This window comes from Macaca fascicularis, chromosome 14, assembly GCF_037993035.2.
Source record: "Macaca fascicularis isolate 582-1 chromosome 14, T2T-MFA8v1.1".
In the NCBI taxonomy this organism is placed as follows: Eukaryota; Metazoa; Chordata; class Mammalia; order Primates; family Cercopithecidae; genus Macaca; species Macaca fascicularis.
In genome coordinates this window covers 14,263,527-14,283,157 of record NC_088388.1, presented here as the reverse complement: position 1 = coordinate 14,283,157, position 19,631 = coordinate 14,263,527, and the positions used below count along the sequence as shown (strand labels likewise).

Genomic DNA, 19,631 nt, shown 5'->3' with positions numbered 1-19,631 from the left:
GTGCATGCCTATAGTCCCAGGTACTCAGGAGGCTGAGGCAGGAGGATCACTCGAGCCCAGGAGGTCGAGGCTGTGGTGAGCCATGATCATGCCCCTGCACTGTAGCCTGAGTGATAGAGAAAAACTCTGTCTTAAAAATAAATAAAGTATCCTAGAAGGATGTCTGTATGTAGAGACATAGGCCTCTTATTCAGATTGGTAAGATATTTTCTATATAGAGGTGACAGGGGTTGGGTTTTGGATGAGTAGTTATTTTTTTGGTTGTTTGTAGTAATGATTTGTTTTTGTCTTATTCCTCTCTCCAGAAATTGATAATTATCATTGTGCTAGTAGTTGTGTTGCTGGGCATTGTAGCATTGATTATTGGACTTTCCCTTGGCTGAGGTAAGAGTGGCCTAAGAGGCTGCTGCACTGAAATGTAAGTAAACGAATGGTTCTTGGGGACTCTGGATTTGGCTGCTCAAGAGGAAATTAGCTTGGAATTTCAAATTCCTCTTCTTTCCCTGTGATTGTCCTTGGACACTGAGCTTTCTACAACTTTCAGTAGCCTGTGGATTCTTTATCTCCTTACAGTTCTGTTGGTTTCTGGCTGCAGTACATGGGTGAGGTCTCTGTTCTTATCCTGTAGATTCTGTCCCCAATCTCTGTCTTGTCATATTTCTCACCACTTCTCCTAGCATACCTGAGCACCCCATGTGACTCCCCTTACTCAGGAAGCATGCTTCTAAGTTGGGTACATCTCTGTCTTGGATCTGGAGTCTTGTCTTCTGAATTCTTACTGATTTTCATGGTTGTTGGGCTTTACTTTCTGTATCCTTTTCAATGTAAAGGAAGCTCTGAATTGGGATTTGGATCTGCAGAGTTTTCTCTGTAGCTGACTGGGTCTTAAATGATGACAGTTAACACACTTTTGAGTGTTGCATTGTCCCAGACAATGTACTAAACACCTTATACATATATCATTGAATCCTTACAACGTCTTTGGAGACAGATACAGTATTATGCACATTTTACAGACAAAGAAACTCAGTCAAAGAGAATGTTGAATAATAGGGCCAAGTTCACACAGCTAATAGTGGACCTAGCTTCTCTTTGTAAAAGAAGGTAGCCACTTATCTGTAAAGCCTAGAGAACCTTAGAGGATAGTGATGTTAAAATTTAGACTGTTAATTTTCTTGAAAATTTGTTAAAAATGATAGACTTTTCACTCAATCACTGTTTTTTTGAGACAGAGTCTCCTTCTGTCTCAGGCTGGAGTGCAGTGGCATGATCCTGGCTCACTGCAGCCTCCGCCTCCTGGATTCAAGCGATTCTTCTGCCTCAGCCTCCTGAGTAGCTGGGACTACAGGCACATGCCACTGTGCCCGGCTAATTTTTGTATTATTAGTAGAGGTGGGGTTTTGCCATGTTGGCCAGAATGGCCTCAAACTCCTGACCTCAGGTGATTCACCCGCCTCAGCCTTGGGAAGTGCTGGGACTACAGGCGTGAGCCACTGCGTCCAGCCTGAATCACCTTTTTTTGGTTGTTGTTGTTTTTTGTTTGTTTGTTCTTTGAGACGAAGTCTCGTTCTTTTGCCCCAGGCTGGAGTGCAATGGCGTGATCTCAGCTCTGCAAACTCTGCCTCCTGGGTTCAAGCAATTCTCCTGCCTCAGCCTCCCAAGTAGCTGGGATTACAGGCACCTGCCACCATGCCTGGCTAATTTTTGTAGTTTTAGTAGAGACGAGGTTTCACCATGTTGGCCATGCTGGTCTCAAACCCCTGACTCCAGGTGATTCACCTGCCTCAGCCTCCCAAAGTGCTGGGATTATAGGCGTGAGCCACCACGCCTGGCCTGAATCACGTTTAATAGTAGTGAGCATATCAATCTGGTTATTGGGACTGTTAAGACTTTAGTGACTTTAAAACAAAAAAATTTTTTTTTTTTTGAGATGGTGTCTTGCTCTGTTGCCCAGGCTGGAGCACAGTGGTGTGGTCTCAGCTCACCGCATCCTCTGCCTCCCAGGCTCAAGCGTCCTTCCGCCTCAGCCTTCTGTGTAGCTGGGACTATAGGTGTACACCAACACGCCAGGATAACTTTTATATTTTTTGTGGAGACGGGGTTTTGTCATGTCACCCAGGCTGGTCTTGAACTCCTGGACTCAAGTGATCCACCTGCCTTGGCCTCCCAAAGTGCTGGGATTACAGGCATAAGCCACTGCGCCCAGCCAGTGACTTTTAAAATATTTTTCTGAATAAAATATAGCATATATTGTAAAAAAAAAAAAAAAAAATCTATACAATACAGAAAATTAAAACTAATGAACTTTTAATATTCTTGCTGATAACCTTGTGGCATGTTCACACACACAGACATAGTTTTACATAGTTCAGACTATATTATCCATAGTTTTTTACCCAGTTACAAAATTATAAGCATCACTCCACAGCATTAAAATCTCTTTGTAAATCTAATTTCCAATATGAGATTGTGGTCATCCTCTCAAATATTTAACATTTTCACAATGTTGGAGGTTTATGTTATTTTGCTATAGCTAACAGTGTGACCTTATTTAATATTTTTCTCATTTAAATTTTGTCTTTATTATCAACTCATATAAGTTGGATTACTGAGATAAGAGGTATAAACATTTTTAAGACTTGGCACATAATACCCTGCCAATACCCAGAGCTGTGCCTTCTTTTTATATTTGTTTCAGTGTGTCTCTTCTTATTCCTCCTTCCTTCTATGTGACCAGAGGATCTAAAAGTCAGCTTATTATAGCATTGAGCATTCAACTTCATCTTGAAAGATAAGCAACAGTGAGATGAGCAACCTCTCATAGACAGGTGGTTTGTTGATTTTTTTTCCCCCCTCTTTTTTCTGGCACTTGGAGTCTAGCCCTTGACTTTTTTGCAGGTGAAGTTTAAATTTTGTTTTGGCTCTGAACAATCTGATTGAAATAGATGTTGAAATTTTAAAATGATAGAATAGTTGTTATTTTTCCATATCCTTGGATGAAAGGTGATATGCAAATTCGTGGTGCCCCTTTCTATTCCTAATTCCAGGACTTCAGAAGGTATATGAATTATTTTTCAGGACGTAACTCCTCAAAGAGGAGCAGACTAATTAATACGTTGTTTTTGGTTGACTAACGTATCTTTAACCTGCTAAATTGCTGAGCAGTTGTTAAGCTGCTTTTTTTTTGTAGTTTATTCCATGTTCCCTAATAAAGTCAAAGCTGATGTGTTGCCTAGGTCTGGACTCCCCTTTTCCTCCATGTCACCCACGGGGGAGAGGTCTCTGAACAGGAGGGCAGACGGTATGTTTATATTTCCTAGTAATGCGCCAGCTGCTTGCTCTAAGTTCATAGTATCCTCATTTTACAGACGGGGAAAGAGCAATGAAGTTAAGGAACTTGCCCAGGGCTACATAGCTCATAAGGTGGAGCCACCATAATACGACCCCTGAACTTTTTCCATGTGCTTTTCATTGTGCCCTTCTGCTTTCTAAAAGAAAGGCAGCAGGGAGTTCATGAAGATCGAGAACCCGACAGCAGCTCCTGCAGCCTGTCTTTGGGGTGGTGCTGCTGTGGGACCTGCAGAGCAGGTGTTTTCACTAGGGATTGTCCCTTCCCACCACGTCTTCATGGGTGTGGACAGCCTGTGAGAAGGCTTATAAAAGGCCTAGAGGCTTTTCTATTTTTTTTCCCTCTCATAGTAGGGCCTTTTGTCCTTTATACAGTAGGATATTTAACTCCAGGTTCTGTCCTGGGTTTGTGTATTTCATAGTGATTGCTGGTCTTTCCTCCCCACCTTCTAGGTTTGTGGCTGACTCCTTCTGTTGCCCTTTGCCGCCTTCATGTGTATTGATCAGCTCCTCCTTTCCCTGCCTCCTAGAAACTGATTTCACTCCAGCCTGGTGTGGCCACCCTTGTCTTCAGATGAGAATGGAGTCTGAATGGCCTTCCTGAGAGCGAGTGCAACCCGTTCCTTTGTTTCCTTGCGACCACCCTTGGACCTGACTCAGCTAACAATCTAGCCCTGGGGGAATGTGGTCTACCTGATGCGACCCTGAGTTCTCCTCAGAGCCTCCTCCTGCTCCACCAGCTCTCAAGTACCTTTTCTCCTGGACTGTGTGAACTACCCAGCTTCCTTCCTCCCTGTGGTGTGTCAGATTATGCCTTGCACCTGGGAAAGCTCTTGTGAGACCCTCCCAAGGTGCTGTATTTTTCTACCTCATGGAGTATTCTCCCAGAAACTGCAATGTTTTTTTGTAGGGGAGTATCTTTAACAAAGCAGAAGGATTCTTCTAAGTTTGGCAACAATAAGGCTTGGATCTGCGTCTTCTACCTGGCAGGATGCCAATCCTGTTTGTTGTCCCTATGTCCTGAAAACATGAGGGACTGGCAGATGTCCTTTTAGTCTGAAGAGCTGACTTGTTTGAAATTCAGCCTTAAATTAAGCTCTTAGTTGTTCAGCTTGGGGGGCAACTTGGATTTTTCTCTGCGTTGTAGTCTCTCGTATTTACTCAAGGAGGGACCAGGATGATACAGTCAGCTGAAGTTACGCTTTGCAAAAGGCTGAGGATATGGAATATGTTTCCATGTCTGAGTCTTAGAAACCGGCTGTTCATTGTTAGAAAGCGATGCTTTGTGAAACTATTGCCTTGGGGCCACAAATAATCAGGGATTTTAAATTGGGCAAGGGACAAGGTGCTAGAATCCTAAGCTCTGGAAATATTTCATGACTCTGGTGTATTCACTCATGTGTTCCAGATGTATTCTAATTGTGTATGAGATGTATGTACACATACGTGTGTGTCTCTCAGGAAGTAGGAAATAAAAATGGAAGCTATTATGACCTCAAAAAAAAAGAAAGCCAACTTTGAGCCAGGATAAAAATTGGGTAAAGGATATTTGCTTACCTGCAAATGAATCCCTGTGGAAATGTGATCTTCCCATATCATCAAGAAACTTGTTTTCTGGATGAATACTGGGAGAATAAAATGAGAACTCTGGAGTGAGCTAAATTGATCCCAATTAAGTTCTTCTGCTTAGCAGACAGTAAGTATAATTTTTTGACACCCTTCCCCGCCTGCTGCCTATGCTAGGCTTGTCCTGAGAGCATCCCTCAGTAATTTGATATTCATGTGGCCTACAGGATGTCTCATCTGGAGGGCTGAGTCAGTTGGGGGACAGCACAGGCTACACAGTAGCTCTTCCTGCTACTGGGTTAATGAGTTTGGCAGGTTCTTTGTCTCACTCAATTCTTATCATGGAAGCAGCAGCAGCCGCTGCCAGGAAATCTTCAAGTGTAGTGTCTGTGCTAACCCAATGGTAAATCCCTTAGATCCCCTCCTGTTCTCTGGCAGTCTCCTTGATTTTGGGTACCATGTATATTTTCAGCTTTGACTTCAATGCTTTCTAGGATAGGGTGAGCACCCTTAATCCAGGCACTGTCCGTTAGCTTCCTTTGCAAAGGCTACTTACTGCCGGTCATAATCCAGCACTCAGACAGAGCCAAGGGGAGGTCCTCTTGCCCATGGCTATGATGTCAGACAGTGGATGGGCTCCAGCCACAAGAGACAAAATCACTAAAGGCCTTTGCTCTCCTCTTACATTGAGGCCTGGGGCTTACAGTTTGGAATATGACATGTGAAGGTTTTTGTTGTTATTTGTATTTTTAAAATGTAAACTTGATTATTTTATTGCTAATTTAAAAATAAAAATGACTTTGTATTGATTGTGAAACGGTTCTGGCTCTGTCTCCATGCAGAAACACTGATCAGGTGCCACCGTGTGGTGATTTTTATTCAGGTTTTAGAATGCAGTTCACATCTTTTTAAGCCATGTGCTGGATCAGATTCAAAAGCGCAATTTTTGAATAAGGTTTAACTCTCACAGAATGCAGTGTAACTATGTGTTTCAGATTTGAGGTGTTCCGCCCAAAAGAATTTGGTTCAGTCCTTGGGAGTGTCTGGCTGTAGGAGAAAATGGGGGAGATCTGTCATGATGTTATCTAGAAGGCGGAATGACCACACCAAACATCCTCTGGGATCCTTTTGATCTAACTTTTGAATGTCTCACCAAAAATAACATTTCTGTTGGCATTCTGGGTCCTAGAAGCCAGATCCATCTCCTTTTTCCTTCTGTTGCTCTCTTCCTTCATACCCTCTTCCATGTCCACGTGCACATGTCTCCCTGCAGAATAGTTTTTGCAGTGATGTTTCTCATGTGTTCTTTCTTTCCTTGTCTGGATGAGCAGAAGAAGATCATGATCATGATCTGCTGTATTATCCTTGCGATCATCTTAGCTTCCACCATTGGGAGCATATTTGCCTGAAAAAGGTGAGCCATCTGTGGGGATGGTCAGGCCGCCTTTCACTTACTTGAAACCTTTGCGTCTTGGGGGCACTCTAGGTGCCTTAATCTGGGTGGGATTCAGTGCTAATAAAGGTTAGAGAAAACTAAGGAAAGGGATGTTTCAGAGACAGAAAAGTGAGTGAAGAATGAGCTGTTAGCAGGTAGTCTGTGGGAGGAGATTGGGGGACAGAAGGTGGCAATCTGTCCTATAACCTGGTGTGGCAGAATGCTTTGTACAGGTCAAGGATGTTGATTCCTGCTAAACAGTTTGAGCCTTGGTATCTGGAAGTGACAAAAGGAACAAGAATTCGTTCTTAATAAGGTGCATCTTCAACTTTTTGGAAGAGGGCCGGCCACACAGTAAATTCAAATTAAATTTCTTCCCTTTCAAGGTTAATGAAAGTTAACACAGCCTTGTGTATATAGTCCCTTACCCCGGGTAAGAGGGATTTGGTGATCCCAGCCACGAACACCATGCTATATAATCTATGATTTTTTTTTCCTCCATTTTTCTATTATCTCCCACAGCCCTCACAGATTGATCGACTGGCGTTTCTAATCCTCCTTCCACTTCTGTGGTACCATCACTTCTCCACGCAGACTCCTCATCAGCTTCTCCTCTTTCCATTATGAAACTTCTTATGAAACAGGGCACCAATCAACTACTTATTAAGAATTATGCAAAGAAGGACAAACTTACACAGAATTGGGTGGAGGACAGGGACAGGGAGTACAGATACATAGCTGAATAGGCAGATGGCTTAAAGGAGGACTGCAGGGTAGAGAAGAAAGTGGAGTGGGTGCCTCTTTAGGAAGTGAAACTTACAGCCTGCACGTGCAGTATGGCTGTGAAGGGGCAGCTATCGTAGCACACCTGACTCAACAGGATCTTACTTGAACTGCTGTGAATTGGTCAAGTCTGGGCACTTCTGTTCTTCAAGCTCCTCTAGGTCTCACCTTTGACCACTCTACATCTGTTTCCTCTTTCAGGCTCCAGTAGTAGTCTTAAAAGTGAAGTTTAAGGATAAGCACATGCCTATCTTGCTCACTGCTGTGTTCCCACTTTTTAGCACAGTGCCTGCTGCTTATAGGTACTCAAATATCTGCTGACTTAATTACTTATAATTAAGCTCTTATTTCAGTCGGGAACAAATCTTTGGGTTTGACTCCTAAACTCTTTAAGGTACCAATGAGAACACAGTTTGTTACTATCAGAGGCTGTGCAAAGCCGCTTGGGAATAGGCTGATTGACTTATGCAAAAATGCTACTAACCTTTCTCCCCATTACCACAACATAAACTTTAAAGTGCTTTTTCTGTGGGTGGTCGTGGTGGGGTTCTAGCAACAGCCTCTTAATCTGTGGAGAAGATGGCTGTCCCCAGGACTGTGGTTCAGTAACGAAATACAGGCCCACAAAATAAAAGAAACACGTTTATAGTATGACTGAACTCACACATCAGTAGAACACTTTGTGAACCATAACAAAGAACAGATAAAGGTGTCAGGTGAGAAAGGTGAAATGAGGTTCTCACTCACTTCACCTCTCACCTGATTTGTGTTGCTAGCTGAAACTGCTGGCCAGTAATTTATGTGTAAGAAACTGTTATAGGCTGGGCACGGTGGCTCATGCCTGTAATCCCAGCACTTAGACCAGCCTTACCAACATACCTACTAAAAATACAAAATTAGCCAGGCATGGTGGCTTGCACCTGTAATCCCAGCTACTTGGGAGGCTGAGGCATGAGAACTGCATGAATGCAGGAGGCGGAGGTTGCACTGAGCCGAGCGCCACTGCACTCCAGCCTGGGCAACAAGAGCGAAATTCTGTCTCAAAAAAAAAAAAAAAAAAAGAAAAACTGTTCTAAATACTGTCCCCAATTCCATTCAAGGTTCAGTTGTGTTCAGCTTTAAAACCAGCTATGTGAATATGAGTTCTAGTGCAGATAACTTATTTAGTGATTATGTAACAAAAATCCATTAAAAAAATCACAGTATACAATGGTGAGGAGCACACAACTGCTAAGTTTGTACTTTTGAAAGTAAATTATTTGTTTGATACCTTATTTTTTAAGAAAGTGGGATTTAAAAATATTTTGGTCAGTGCTATTTTCTACCCACCTTCAAAAGCTAATGGTTTAATATTTCTTATTAATTTGTGCTTCCTTTAATTTGAATAGGGGATAGAACACTGCAGCTGGTTAGGTCTGGAAAACGTTAATCTGGGCAAACAGGGAGCTGGAGCTGTGAGGATCTGAGTCCCAGGGGGCCCTCATTCACTAGCTGTAAAAATTTACGTGTTTCATGGCACATAGCACTGTACTAGATTCTGCAGGGGCACAAACATAGAGCCAAACGCCCTCCCTCTTTGGAGAATTTCAGACCTAGAAAAGGCCACACAGTTCTAACTTTTGTTATTGGTTCCTTTTGCTAAAAGGCAAAGGGTATGTTCCTTGCATATTGTCCAACATCCCCCTTCCAAGATTGTGAGAAGCTGGGTAACTGGGCATCAATAAATGTTGAATCAATTGATCTACGTAGTGTTGTTTTTTTTCTTACTCTAAAAATGTGTTTTAAACCTAGTAAAATATCACAGAAACTGGCTCCTGAAGTGTGTACATATAAAAGGCAGTATAAACATTTAAGTGAGACTTGCATCATAGATAGGGGAATGGGGGGAATGCAAACATTTGTTTCAGCCTTCATGTTCATCTTACACCCCAGGAGAACCAAGAACTCTTCACAGTCATTCAGGCCTATTTCTTAATCTTTTAAGGGATTAAGAATGACCAATGAGAATTTATATCCTGAAGTGATGTTCAAATTTTATTTAATAAAAATATAATACAGTTTTCTTTTTAAATCAACAAATAACATTGTTTTTCAGAAATCATCTCATATGCTGCTCCTTAGTTATGGCATAAGAGCTACCCAAAGACTTTAGTGGGTAGGCTGAGGGGAATAGAAATGCAGAATCCTTCTTTCAATAGCCTATATACAGTTATCTCCTACAGTCACTACACACGTTTGGGCATGTAGAACTTGCCCCAGTATTTCCCCTTGTGGGTCAAGTCATATGGGCTCAGTACTTTCCGTATGCCCAGCATGTTGGCAGTGGCTATTCGCTCAAATGTCCAGGGGTTTTGGTTGTTACGTTCTCTTTCCTCTTGATCTTTTCGCATCTTCTCTAGAGTCTCGCGGCTCACAGCCTTTGCTGCGAAGGGCAACTTGTGGGCAACCTGGTCAAGGAAACCTTGCACTTCTTTGAATTCACAACGCCCACCCATCTCTACTACAAGGCGGCCAGCCTTCACAGGTGTCACGTAGTGGTCAACGGCACCTTTGCCTCCCCCCATGCGGTGCCCAACACCTTTGCGAGTGATGGGCTTGAAAGGGGCTGGTACTCGCCATATGGCAAACATGTTCTTGGGGTCCATAGAGCGGTTGATTGTCAGGCGCATCATTTCAAAGTGGCCCCAATGCAGGTAGCCACCACCCAACGCCTAAAAGTGAATGGGAGAATTAGAAACACTTGCGGACTTTGATATCTTCCATGGGCTCTATTATTTTGTCTCTTCTAGTAACTGTGGCTTCAATGATACAATTGAAAATAAAACTTTAGTTTTAGTAAGTCCCATGGAGGAAAAGCCTAGGGTACACAGTAATAAAGACAGCGAAGGGGGACCCATTTCAGTGGAGAGCCAGGGAAGGCTTCTTTGAAGATGTGACATCTAAAGCTAAGGCCAGAATAAAAAGAACAACTAGCCAAGGGAAAAGAGAGGAGTGTGCCAGGCATAAGAAAGGCTTATGTGAAGGCCCTGGCACAGCAGAGGGCTTGGCAAGTTGAACAGAAGCCAATGTGGATGGAGTAGGGTGAGGAATGGGGAGAGTGGGCAGGAGGTTCTGAGAGGTCAGTGGGGGTGATTAAGCTGCAGGAAGGGGACTTTAGAATATCACTCTGGCTGCCTGGTGGAAAATAAATCCTAGTGCACACCCATCTGTGTAGCTGCTGACATCAAGTCTTCATGGAAGCTACTCAACAAGTAAGGAAACAGCTGTTTTCCACATCCTAAATTGTGGGTGGTTTTATTTTACCAGGGCTTGAAAAGATCTCATGATCTGATTATGGGGCAAATTAGCTAGCCTCTTCCTTCCGCTTTTACATTATTTTCATTCTCCATTTAAAAAAAATGTATAACCCAAATGTTTACTGGGTACTCAGTAGCCTCTGTATGTATCAGTTTAAAGAGCTACTGGTGGCAGTTCTAATACAAACTGTAAAGGAAGAGACTAAATTATCCCAAGGATTATGAGATTTTGTTATTCCCTAGCTTCCATCCCATTGCTGCTTGATGCTGAATTCACTCACCAAGATTGCAAAATTGCCTTCTGTGAACTCTGTAGCTTCAGTGGAAGGTCCCCGTATGTCACTCAAATTTTTAGGCTCTCTTCTTACTTTTGGCACAAGTGGTGCCCTTTCAACAAATCTAAGCTTGGGTTTTTCAGGAATGGAAACATCTAAAAGCACAGACAACCAGGATAAAGTAAAACTACACATCTCAAAAGATCTATTTTCTTCCTAGAAAGATTTGTAACGGAAGAAAGTCTTAATTTCTTTCTTCTTCGTTTTTTGGTAGAGACACGGTCTCACTATGTTGCCTAGGTTGGTTTCAAACTCCTGGCCTCAAGTGATTTTCCTGCCTTTACCTCCCAAAGTGTTGGGATTACAAGTGTGAGCCACCGTATCCAGCCTGCAAGTCTTTTTTATTTTTATTTTATTTTATTTTTTATTTTTTTATTTTTTATTTTTTGAGACGGAGTCTTGCTCTGTGCCCCAGGCTGGAGTGCAGTGGCGCGATCTTGGCTCACTGCAAGCTCCGCCCCCCCCGGGTTCATGCCATTCTCCTGCCTCAGCCTCCCGAGTAGCTGGGACTACAGGCGCCGCCACCTCGCCCGGCTAATTTTCTTGTATTTTTGGTAGAGACGGGGTTTCACCGTGTTAGCCAGGATGGTCTCGATCTCCTGACCTCGTGATCCGCCCGTCTCGGCCTCCCAAAGTGCTGGGATTACAGGCTTGAGCCACCGCGCCCGGCCAAGTCTTAAAAGTTACCACTGAACAGTAATTCTAAAGGTATATTTTTGCAGATGCTTTTAGTGACAGTGGAATCTTCTGGCTATGATAGTGGCTAATGCAAATGTTTCTAAAACTTTAAAGATAGCAAAGTTTTGTCCTCTGAATCCAAATGCATTTATTAATCACCAACTCTGTGCTTAACACTGTAACAGGGATTTTTTGGAAATCACTAGTTCGCTTAATCTTTAAGACAACTGTATAGCCTTGATATTCTTTTAGGGCTCCCTTTAAAAAAATTTTTAACTTGTCAAAGTTTAACACAGATATATCAAAGGGCCAAACTGAAAATATACAGCTCAGTGAATTACCAGAAAGTGAACACATGAACACATATCACTATTACCCAGATCAAAAAACGGGACGTTAGGCAGGTAGTATTTTTAATCTCCATTTTATAGAAGAGGAACCCAAGGGCTAGAAATATCTTATAATTTGGTCTATGCCATCCAGTTCAACAGCAAAGCTACACAGCATGTCACAAAAATATATACACATATTTCTCTGCCTCTCTGGATGTTAATGGGGGTAGTGGAAGAATATTGTACATAAAAATATCTAAGTTCTCTAGCTCTGCCACATTCTTGTTGAGAAACTTACAACCTAGGAATCCTTTAATCAATGCTCTTTCTCTCATATATGCAGGGACTTTTCATGCTGAGACCAGCACAGGTCAGTGTGCCAGGTTTGGGTGGGCGGACAAAACTTCAGGCCAGACATGTGACATCTTTATCATCCTTGACAATTTGGGGAAAAAAATTAACATATAAATTATTTTTAAAAATTTATAAAGTGAACCAAGTATGGCTTTACAATGGAGACAAATACAAAACAGAAGAGTTTGAGGAAATATCAAATTATTACTATCAGAGTTTCAGAAGCTGCCCCTCAGCTTCTATATGCAGCTACAGAGAAACTTAGTAATGCTTTCTTTCACCTACAAGTCAAATGTACTTTCCAAACATATAGTGGTTTAACAGTTCTGTACAGAAGACCCTCAGATGTACAGACCCTATTCATTTTTTTGAGGGTTCCAGTATATTTCTTTTTTAAAAAGTAAACTAGTTTTACAATATTGTGGCTTATCTTAACAGAGCTTTTTCACACATCGTTAGATGACTGCATATATGGAACCTTATTTGGAGAGAACATCAAAAGTCCAGTTTTTTTTTTTCTTTTGAGACAAAGCCTCACTCTGTTGCCCAGACTGGAGTGCACTGGCCTCCTGAGAAGCTGGGATTGCAGGTGTGCACTACCCCCTAATTTTTGGTATTTTTAGTAGAGACAGGGTTTCTCCGGGTTGGCAGGCTGGTCTCCAACTCCTGGCCTGGAGTGATCCACCCGCCTCTGCCTCCTAAAGTGCTGGGATTACAGGCGTGAACCACCGTGCCTCGCCAAAAATCCAGATTTCAGGCCAACTGACTACTGGCTGAGTGGACCACGGGCCACACACCAGTGGCAGGCGTTAGGGGAGCTATCTCATTAGACGCTGCTCCCTAAGAGGAGGGAACTTTTTTGGTTTCCTTTGTTCTTTATTTCTAGCGCTCAGAATATTGGTTGGCAAGACAGTACACTCTAAAAACATTTACTGAAAGAGTGAACGGGGACGGGAAACACAAGAACACTCCTATGTCATCTCCCACCCTCTCCTGGTTTCCATCAGAGAAAAGATTTACAAACAGCAGAAAGGCAAGCTCTCACCTTCAAAACTTGGTACTGGGAGCAGTGTCTTTAGGCCAGCACTGGCGGGGAGGGGTGCCCAAGAATCTACAAAGACAAACCAAGTTAAACGACGAAGGTAACAAGGCCAGGACCCCGATACAACCTGGGCCAAAGGTACTACTTCTTATTCTTATTTATTTTTTTGAGACGGAGTCTTGCTCTGTCGCCCAGGCCCCAGTGCAGTGGCGCGATCTCGGCTCACTGCAACCTCCGCCTCCCGGGTTCAAGAGATTCTCCTGCCTCAGACTCCGGAGTAGCCGGGATTACAGGCGCCCGCCACCACGCCCAGCTAATTTTTTTTGTATTTTTAGTAGAGACGGGTTTCACCATGTTGGCCTGGCTGGTTTCAAACTCCTGACCGCAAGTGATCCGCCCACCTCAGCCTCCCAAAGTGCTGGGATTAAAGGCGTGAGCCACCAAGCCGGCCCAAAAGTACTTCCGCCGGAAGAGTCTTGAGGTTGGGATGTGAGTTCCACTAAATGTGCTCAGAGGCTCAGGCTCCGCAGAAGGCCAGCCGGGGTCTCTGGGCGCCGACTCCCAGACGCAGTTGTGACCCTCTTGCACGAACCCCTACGGTGGAGATCAGCGGTGGGATAGCGTAGTCCCTAACCAGTGCTTCACCGAGCATATGCAGAGCCGCCTTTTGGGTTAGAGAGGAAAAGCACTAGAGGGTGGGGGAGGAAGAGGGGTAAAGTCTTTAGGAACCAAAAGGGACTTCTGACCTGACAAGCGCACCCGCAAGAGCGGCGCACTAGCGCGAGCCAGTAGCCTCCACATGGTCACGGACGTCCGGCGGCGCGGAGGTCCCCACAGCGACTACAGGGCCCTCCTCTACCCTGGTAGGCAGCGGCGCTCTAGTAGCTAGCTGGAATCAGCTCAGGACACCGCTCAGTGTGGCCGGAAGTTGTGTTCACTCCGGTCCACTTCGCGGAGTCCCGACGGAAGCGGAAGAAACTCGAGCGACTGAGGTTGAGTTCCGTCGGAGGTTGAGTTCCGCCGGTCAAAGGCGCTGTCCGCCCAGCCACGCCCAGGGGCCTCGTTGGCCCTCTAGGGTTCTCCTTCCAATCCCCAGTTTTTCCCCAGAAGAGGGCGGCGGAGCGGGGAGTTTTTTGTTTTATTTATTTTTTCTGCGGAGTACAACTGTCAATGCCTGCCGGTTCCTTAGCAAGGTAGTCCCTTATGATTCACAGCCTTTGAGACCTTTTTCTAGGGGACCCCTCGAAGACATTAGGAGAATACCAGATTTGGCAATGGTTTAACATTTATAGGGCAATTGCAGTGTGTCATTGAGTACCTCATTCGTTAGTCGTGCCAACGAATCTATGAGATAAGTCATTATACTGATTTTGCAGATTCCATCCTGAGGCTGAAATAATTTAACTTGTTCTGGGTCATACAACAGGAAAACAGTACCATCAGAATTTGAGCACAGTCTGGGATTCCAGAGAGCTCAGTGAATGAACAATATTGTTGATGAAAAGAGTGAAACACTGTAAGATATTGGAAGAGATTTATTCTGAGCCAAATACGAGCAACCATGGCCTGAGAACATGTGCCCAAGGTGGTAGAGGTGTAGCTTGGCTTTATACATTTTAGAGGGGCATGAGACATCAATCAAATGCATTTAAGAAATACATTGGTTTGGATCAGAAAGGCGGGACAAGTCAAGGTGGGCTTCTAGGCTTCTAGTTGACCATTCAACAAACATCTCTTGAGCATCTACCATAGTGCCATGAGCAAAATTAATGTGTCTACACTTATTCCAGAGGTTTCAAGGTAAAATAAATTCAGTTTCAACTGGAAGAGTTACTGAAGTTTTACAAGAAAGCTATTTCAGCTGTTCTCATCTATTAAATCAACAGGTGCAAAGAATGCATCAACTCCTTAATTGTTTGACCAAGAAGAAAGAACAATGCCATTAGTCTTGTTTTCTGTCTCAGTATTCACTGGTTATATTAAAGTATTTCTATGAATGTGTTCATCATAGTGAATAATTATTGTTGCTCAGTTAAATTATTTACAAATCTGTTGTTATAGGCCATGCTGCAGTAAACATCCTTGTACATTTTTGTTATTTTGTATTTCTTTTGGGCACTTTCAAAAGGAGAAATTTATGGATCAAAGGGAATGTTCATTTTAAATCTTTTGACTTTATATAGTTGTGCAAAATTGGCCTCCATGAACAGCTTATCAGAGTGCTTTCTTGATCAACATCCTTGCTAAAGAAGGATATTATAATTTTTCTAGAGCTTTGTCAATATGAAAGGTGAAAAACACCACTCAATGTTACATTTATAACAGGATGTTAAAATGCGATTGTTTCTGCCTCAGTGTTGCTTGGGACCACAAGGTAATCTCCACATTTCAAAGTGAGGTGCTGGGCCTCTTAGGCAGAGTTTATGCAGCAGGTGGTAGGAACTGGCTTTGCTGTTTTTAGCTGCCCATTCTCTGCCAGCCTGTAAAAAACACTAGAAAAGCCAAGACAGGAAGTGGAGACTGGAGATTATAATAAAGATTTTGTTAATTGAGTTGTTGGTGTACTGTGACTTTCATGCCTTCCTCTATTCAATGGCAAGGGTTGAGGGGTGCTCTGTCAAGCCCAGTGAAAGACATTTCTAGATCATTCAGAGAGTTTAATATAATTCTTCTGCAGTTTGAGGGACACTGGGCATTGGGGTTTGACACCGGCTTGAGAAAATGGTATGTTTGGAGGCTGGTAGAAGCTGCCTGTGGCATCAAAAGTAGAGAGTTGCAGTTGGGAAGTAGCCACATTTCCATTGATGGTGGGGCAAAGGTGTGCATGTCCTGTTGACTAGATGTGGACTCCATGACTAGGTGTGGACTCCAGTGTAGAGTGCCAAGGTAGGGTTTCTTACATCCTGTCCAACAGAACTGCATCAAAGACAGGGAGAAAGAAGGTGGAGTAGGTGTGAGGATGGATGTCCTGGGCCTGAGGGAAGAATCATGTGCAACCAGCCAACAACTCAGCAGAGATGAATTTGCCTGCATCAAGGGAACGGCAGATGAAAGATCCTCAGCAGGGGTGTGTGTGTGTGTGTATGTGTGTGCATGTGCGTGTGTGTGTGTGTTTGTGCATGTGAAACATTTGATATCTTGAAGTCCTGACTTCTAGCACTTCAAAATGTCAAAGAGAGGTCCTGGAAAAGATCCTTCCTCACAGCCCTTAGAAGCAACAAGCAATCCTGCAGACACCTTGATTTCAGACTTCCAGCCTCCAGAACAGTGAGACAATAAGCTTCTGTTGTTTAAGCCACCCAGTGTGTGGCACTTTGTTTAGAGACTGGATATCACTATTAAAGCACCCTCTTTCTCTCATGAGTGCTTTATGAATTCTTCTTTAAGAAGGAAAGTACTGTTGAGTGCTGTACTAGTTTCCTAGATCTGCCATGACAAAGTATCACAGGCTGGACATAGTGGCTCACACCTGTAAGCCAGCACTTTGGGAGGCTGAGGTGGGAGAATTGCTTGAGCCTGGGACTTTAAGAACAGCCTGGGCAACATAGTGAGATCCTGTCTCTAACAAACAAACACACAAACACGAAACAAAGTACCACACACTGGGTGGCTTAAACAACAGAAGCTTATTGCCTCACTGTTCTGGAGGCTGGAAGTCCGAAATCAAGATGTCTGCAGGGTTGCTTGTTGCTTCTAAGGGCTGTGAGGAAGGATCTTTTCCAGGCCTCTCTTTAGCGCAGAGATGACCGTCTTCTTTCTACATCTCCTCACATCATCTTTCTTCTGTATATGTCTGTGTGAATGCAAATTTCAGCAAATTGGATTAGAGTCCATCCTAATGACCTCATGTTAACTTGATTACCTCTGTAAAGATACTGTCTCTAAATAAGGTTACATTCTGAAATGCTCGGGGTTAGGTCTTCAAGATGATATACTTTTTGAGGGATCCTATTCAGCTCACACCAGGTGCCACCATCTCAGAGGCATCATAAATAGTGACAGACTGGGGATAGGAAAGATCTTATTGATTAGTAAAAGTGCAAGATGAGGAAACAGGTTCACTCCATGCTCCCCATTTTGTTTTTACTATTATCTCTCTATCTGAAGCAGGGCCGAGCTGGGGGAGCAGAGTCACTTTTCTTTTAAATGGAATTCAGAGTTGTGACTGTTACACAGTATTAGACATTTTAGGTACTGAAGTGAGAATGTTTTCTGTGATTAGAAGTGACAACACAACTTTTTAATTTTTATGTTTTAAATAAGAGAGTAATGAGAAAATACAAAAACCAAACAAACAAAAAACACACACACAAAATCAAACCCAACCCAGCCTCACAGAGTTGATTTGGATAACCAGTCGTAACTAAAGTTGATTTCTGATGGCGTTCTCCGAATTTTACTTAATATAACCTACATACTGGTTATAGGTTAGTTTGCATTTCCTTAATGATAAGTGATGTCACACCTTTTCTCATGTCCTTGATTTCACATATTTTTGTCTATTTGTTTTCTGTGTGTGTGATTTGCTTGTCTAGTTTGTCTATTTTTAAAATTATTTTGCTTTTTTTCTTATCAATTCAAAATTGCTTATGTGTTAAGTATAGCACCTCCTATTAGGTTGTATATGTTTTATTTTTTATTTATTTATTTTTTGAGACAGAGTTTCACTCTTGTCATCCAGGCTGGAGTGCAGTGGGGTGATCTCAGCTCACTGTGAACTCTGTCTCCCAGGTTCAAGCGATTCTTCTGCCTTAGCCTCCTGAGTAGCTGGGATTACAGGTGCCCACCAACATGCCCGGCCAATTTTTGTGTTTTTTTGTAGAGATGGGTCTTCACCATGTAGACCATGCTGATCTTGAACCCCTGACCTCAAGTGATCCGCCGGCCTCGGCCTCCCAAAGTGTTGGGATTACAGGTGTGAGCCACCGTGCCCGGCTGGTTGTATGTTTTAATTGTTTTCAGTTTTCAATATATCTTGATTGTTTTTGAAATAGGACTATTTATAACTTTTATGCAGTAAAAACCTGTCAGTAATTGTCTTAAGAATTTTGACTTTCAGCCAGGTGCAGTGGCTCATGCCTGTAATCCCAACACTTTGGGAGGCTGAGATGAGAGTATTGCCTAGCCCAGGAGTCCAAGACTAGCTTGGGCAAAACAGCAAGAACCCATCTCTACACAAATAAAATATTGGCCAGACGTGGTGGCTCACGCCTGTCCTCCTGTTACTTGAGAGGCTGAGGTAAGAGGATTGCTTGAGCCCAGGAGGCTGAGACTTTGATAAGTCAGAATATATTAATACTGCTTATAAAGGCCAGAGATAGGGATATAACATAATTCTTTGTCAAAGTTGAAAATTCTCATTTAATATGTGACTTTATTTATTTATTTATTTATTGATGTGGAGTCTCGCTCTGTCACCCACGCTGGAGTGCAGTGGAGCGATCTCAGCTCACTGCAAGCTCCGCCTTCCAGGTTCACGCCATTCTCCTGCCTCAGCCTCCCGAGTAACTGAGACTACAGGTGCCCACCACCATGCCCAGTAATTTTTTGTATTTTTAGTAGAGACGGGGTTTCACCGTGTTAGCCAGGATGGTCTCGATCTCCTGACATTGTGATCTGCCCGCCTCGGCCTCCCAAAGTCCTGGGATTACAGTGGCTCCACTGCTCTCGGCCTATTTTATTTTTATTTTTTATTTTTTTGAGACAGAATCTTGCTCTTTTCCCTAGACTGGAGTGCAGTAATCTCTGCTCACTGCAGCCTCTGCCTCCTGGGTTCAAGTGATTCTCCTGCCTCAGCCTACCAAGTGGCTGGTATTATAGGCACGTGCCACCACGCCTGGCTAATTTTTGTAGTTTTAGTAGAGACGGGGTTTCACCACGTTGGCCAGGCTGGTCTTGAACTTCTGACTTCAAATAGTTCACCTGCTTCATCCTCCCAAAGTGCTAGGATTACAGGTGTGAGCCACCGGACCCGGCCTTAATATGTGACTTTATAATGTACTAAATTCTCACAGCTTTTGGGAATTCCTTTTGACATTTTCTTCCATTCCCATGTTCTGAGACTGGTCCTACGTTGTTTTAGTCATTGTCACTTTATTACACATTTTTATATCTGTTCCATCAAGTTGTTTTTGCAATCTATAAAAAACATACTGGCTATGTTTAACATGTTTGTTCTTCGAGAGAAAATTTAGAACTATTTTGTTAAGTTCCACACTCTCTATTTTTATTTTCTTGGCTAGAATTCTCATTCCTCTCTTTTCTTTTTTTCATTTTAATCTCAGAACCATTTGCACTTCTGACCAAGTTGAGGCTTCTGCTATTTCAAAGAGTTGTAGGATCTCAGTTTAAAGGGACTGGAGGTGTCAGATATTTAGCTCCAGTTCCTCAACAGTGTACTTCAACCACATACTTGTTATAGGTTATTCACACATCTAATTAAAGGCAAGTGCAATTGTATAC

At 43.0% G+C, this 19,631-nt stretch overlaps 3 protein-coding genes across 47 annotated transcripts in view; 2 read left to right on the top strand and 1 right to left on the bottom strand.

The window, feature by feature from the left end:
• Window positions 1–8,872, top strand: part of STX3 (syntaxin 3) — an 89,427-nt gene extending 80,555 nt beyond the window's left edge. For 12 of the 42 annotated variants that reach the window (XR_012423191.1, XR_012423195.1, XR_012423194.1 and 9 more), the window contains one exon: window positions 3,879–5,731. Coding sequence is in view for 27 of the 42 variants with exons in the window: in XM_045371914.2 (XP_045227849.2) it covers window positions 3,879–3,926 (48 nt within the window). In the remaining 15 variants the exon portion in view is untranslated. Of the gene's footprint in view, window positions 1–305; window positions 1,194–3,801; window positions 5,732–6,245; window positions 6,329–6,871 lie in introns of those variants that run through there. The other 30 variants (XR_012423200.1, XM_065528149.1, XM_065528146.1 and 27 more) reach the window with 11 other exon arrangements.
• A 273-nt stretch (window positions 8,873–9,145) lies between these two features.
• MRPL16 (mitochondrial ribosomal protein L16) lies at window positions 9,146–14,088 on the bottom strand. Of its 2 annotated transcripts, XM_074013544.1 has the most exons (5): window positions 13,916–14,088; window positions 13,571–13,763; window positions 13,173–13,238; window positions 10,710–10,858; window positions 9,146–9,843 (listed from the first exon to the last, which is right to left on the bottom strand). In XM_074013544.1, the coding sequence occupies exon 5, from the start codon at window positions 9,802–9,804 to the stop codon at window positions 9,358–9,360; it is 447 nt and encodes a 148-aa protein (XP_073869645.1). In that variant the 5' UTR covers window positions 9,805–9,843; window positions 10,710–10,858; window positions 13,173–13,238; window positions 13,571–13,763; window positions 13,916–14,088; the 3' UTR covers window positions 9,146–9,357. The 2 variants fall into 2 exon arrangements, with proteins under 2 accessions (XP_073869645.1, XP_005577802.1); XM_005577745.5 differs by lacking the exon at window positions 13,571–13,763.
• Window positions 14,089–14,153: 65 nt separating this feature from the next.
• The window catches only part of LOC102133058 (oocyte-secreted protein 4A), a 105,013-nt gene continuing 99,535 nt past the window's right edge, over window positions 14,154–19,631 (top strand). For all 3 annotated transcript variants that reach the window (XM_074013545.1, XM_065528151.2, XM_074013547.1), the window contains exon 1: window positions 14,154–14,362. In XM_074013545.1, the coding sequence (XP_073869646.1) occupies window positions 14,340–14,362 (23 nt within the window). In that variant the 5' untranslated portion in view covers window positions 14,154–14,339. The remainder of the gene's footprint in view (window positions 14,363–19,631) is intronic.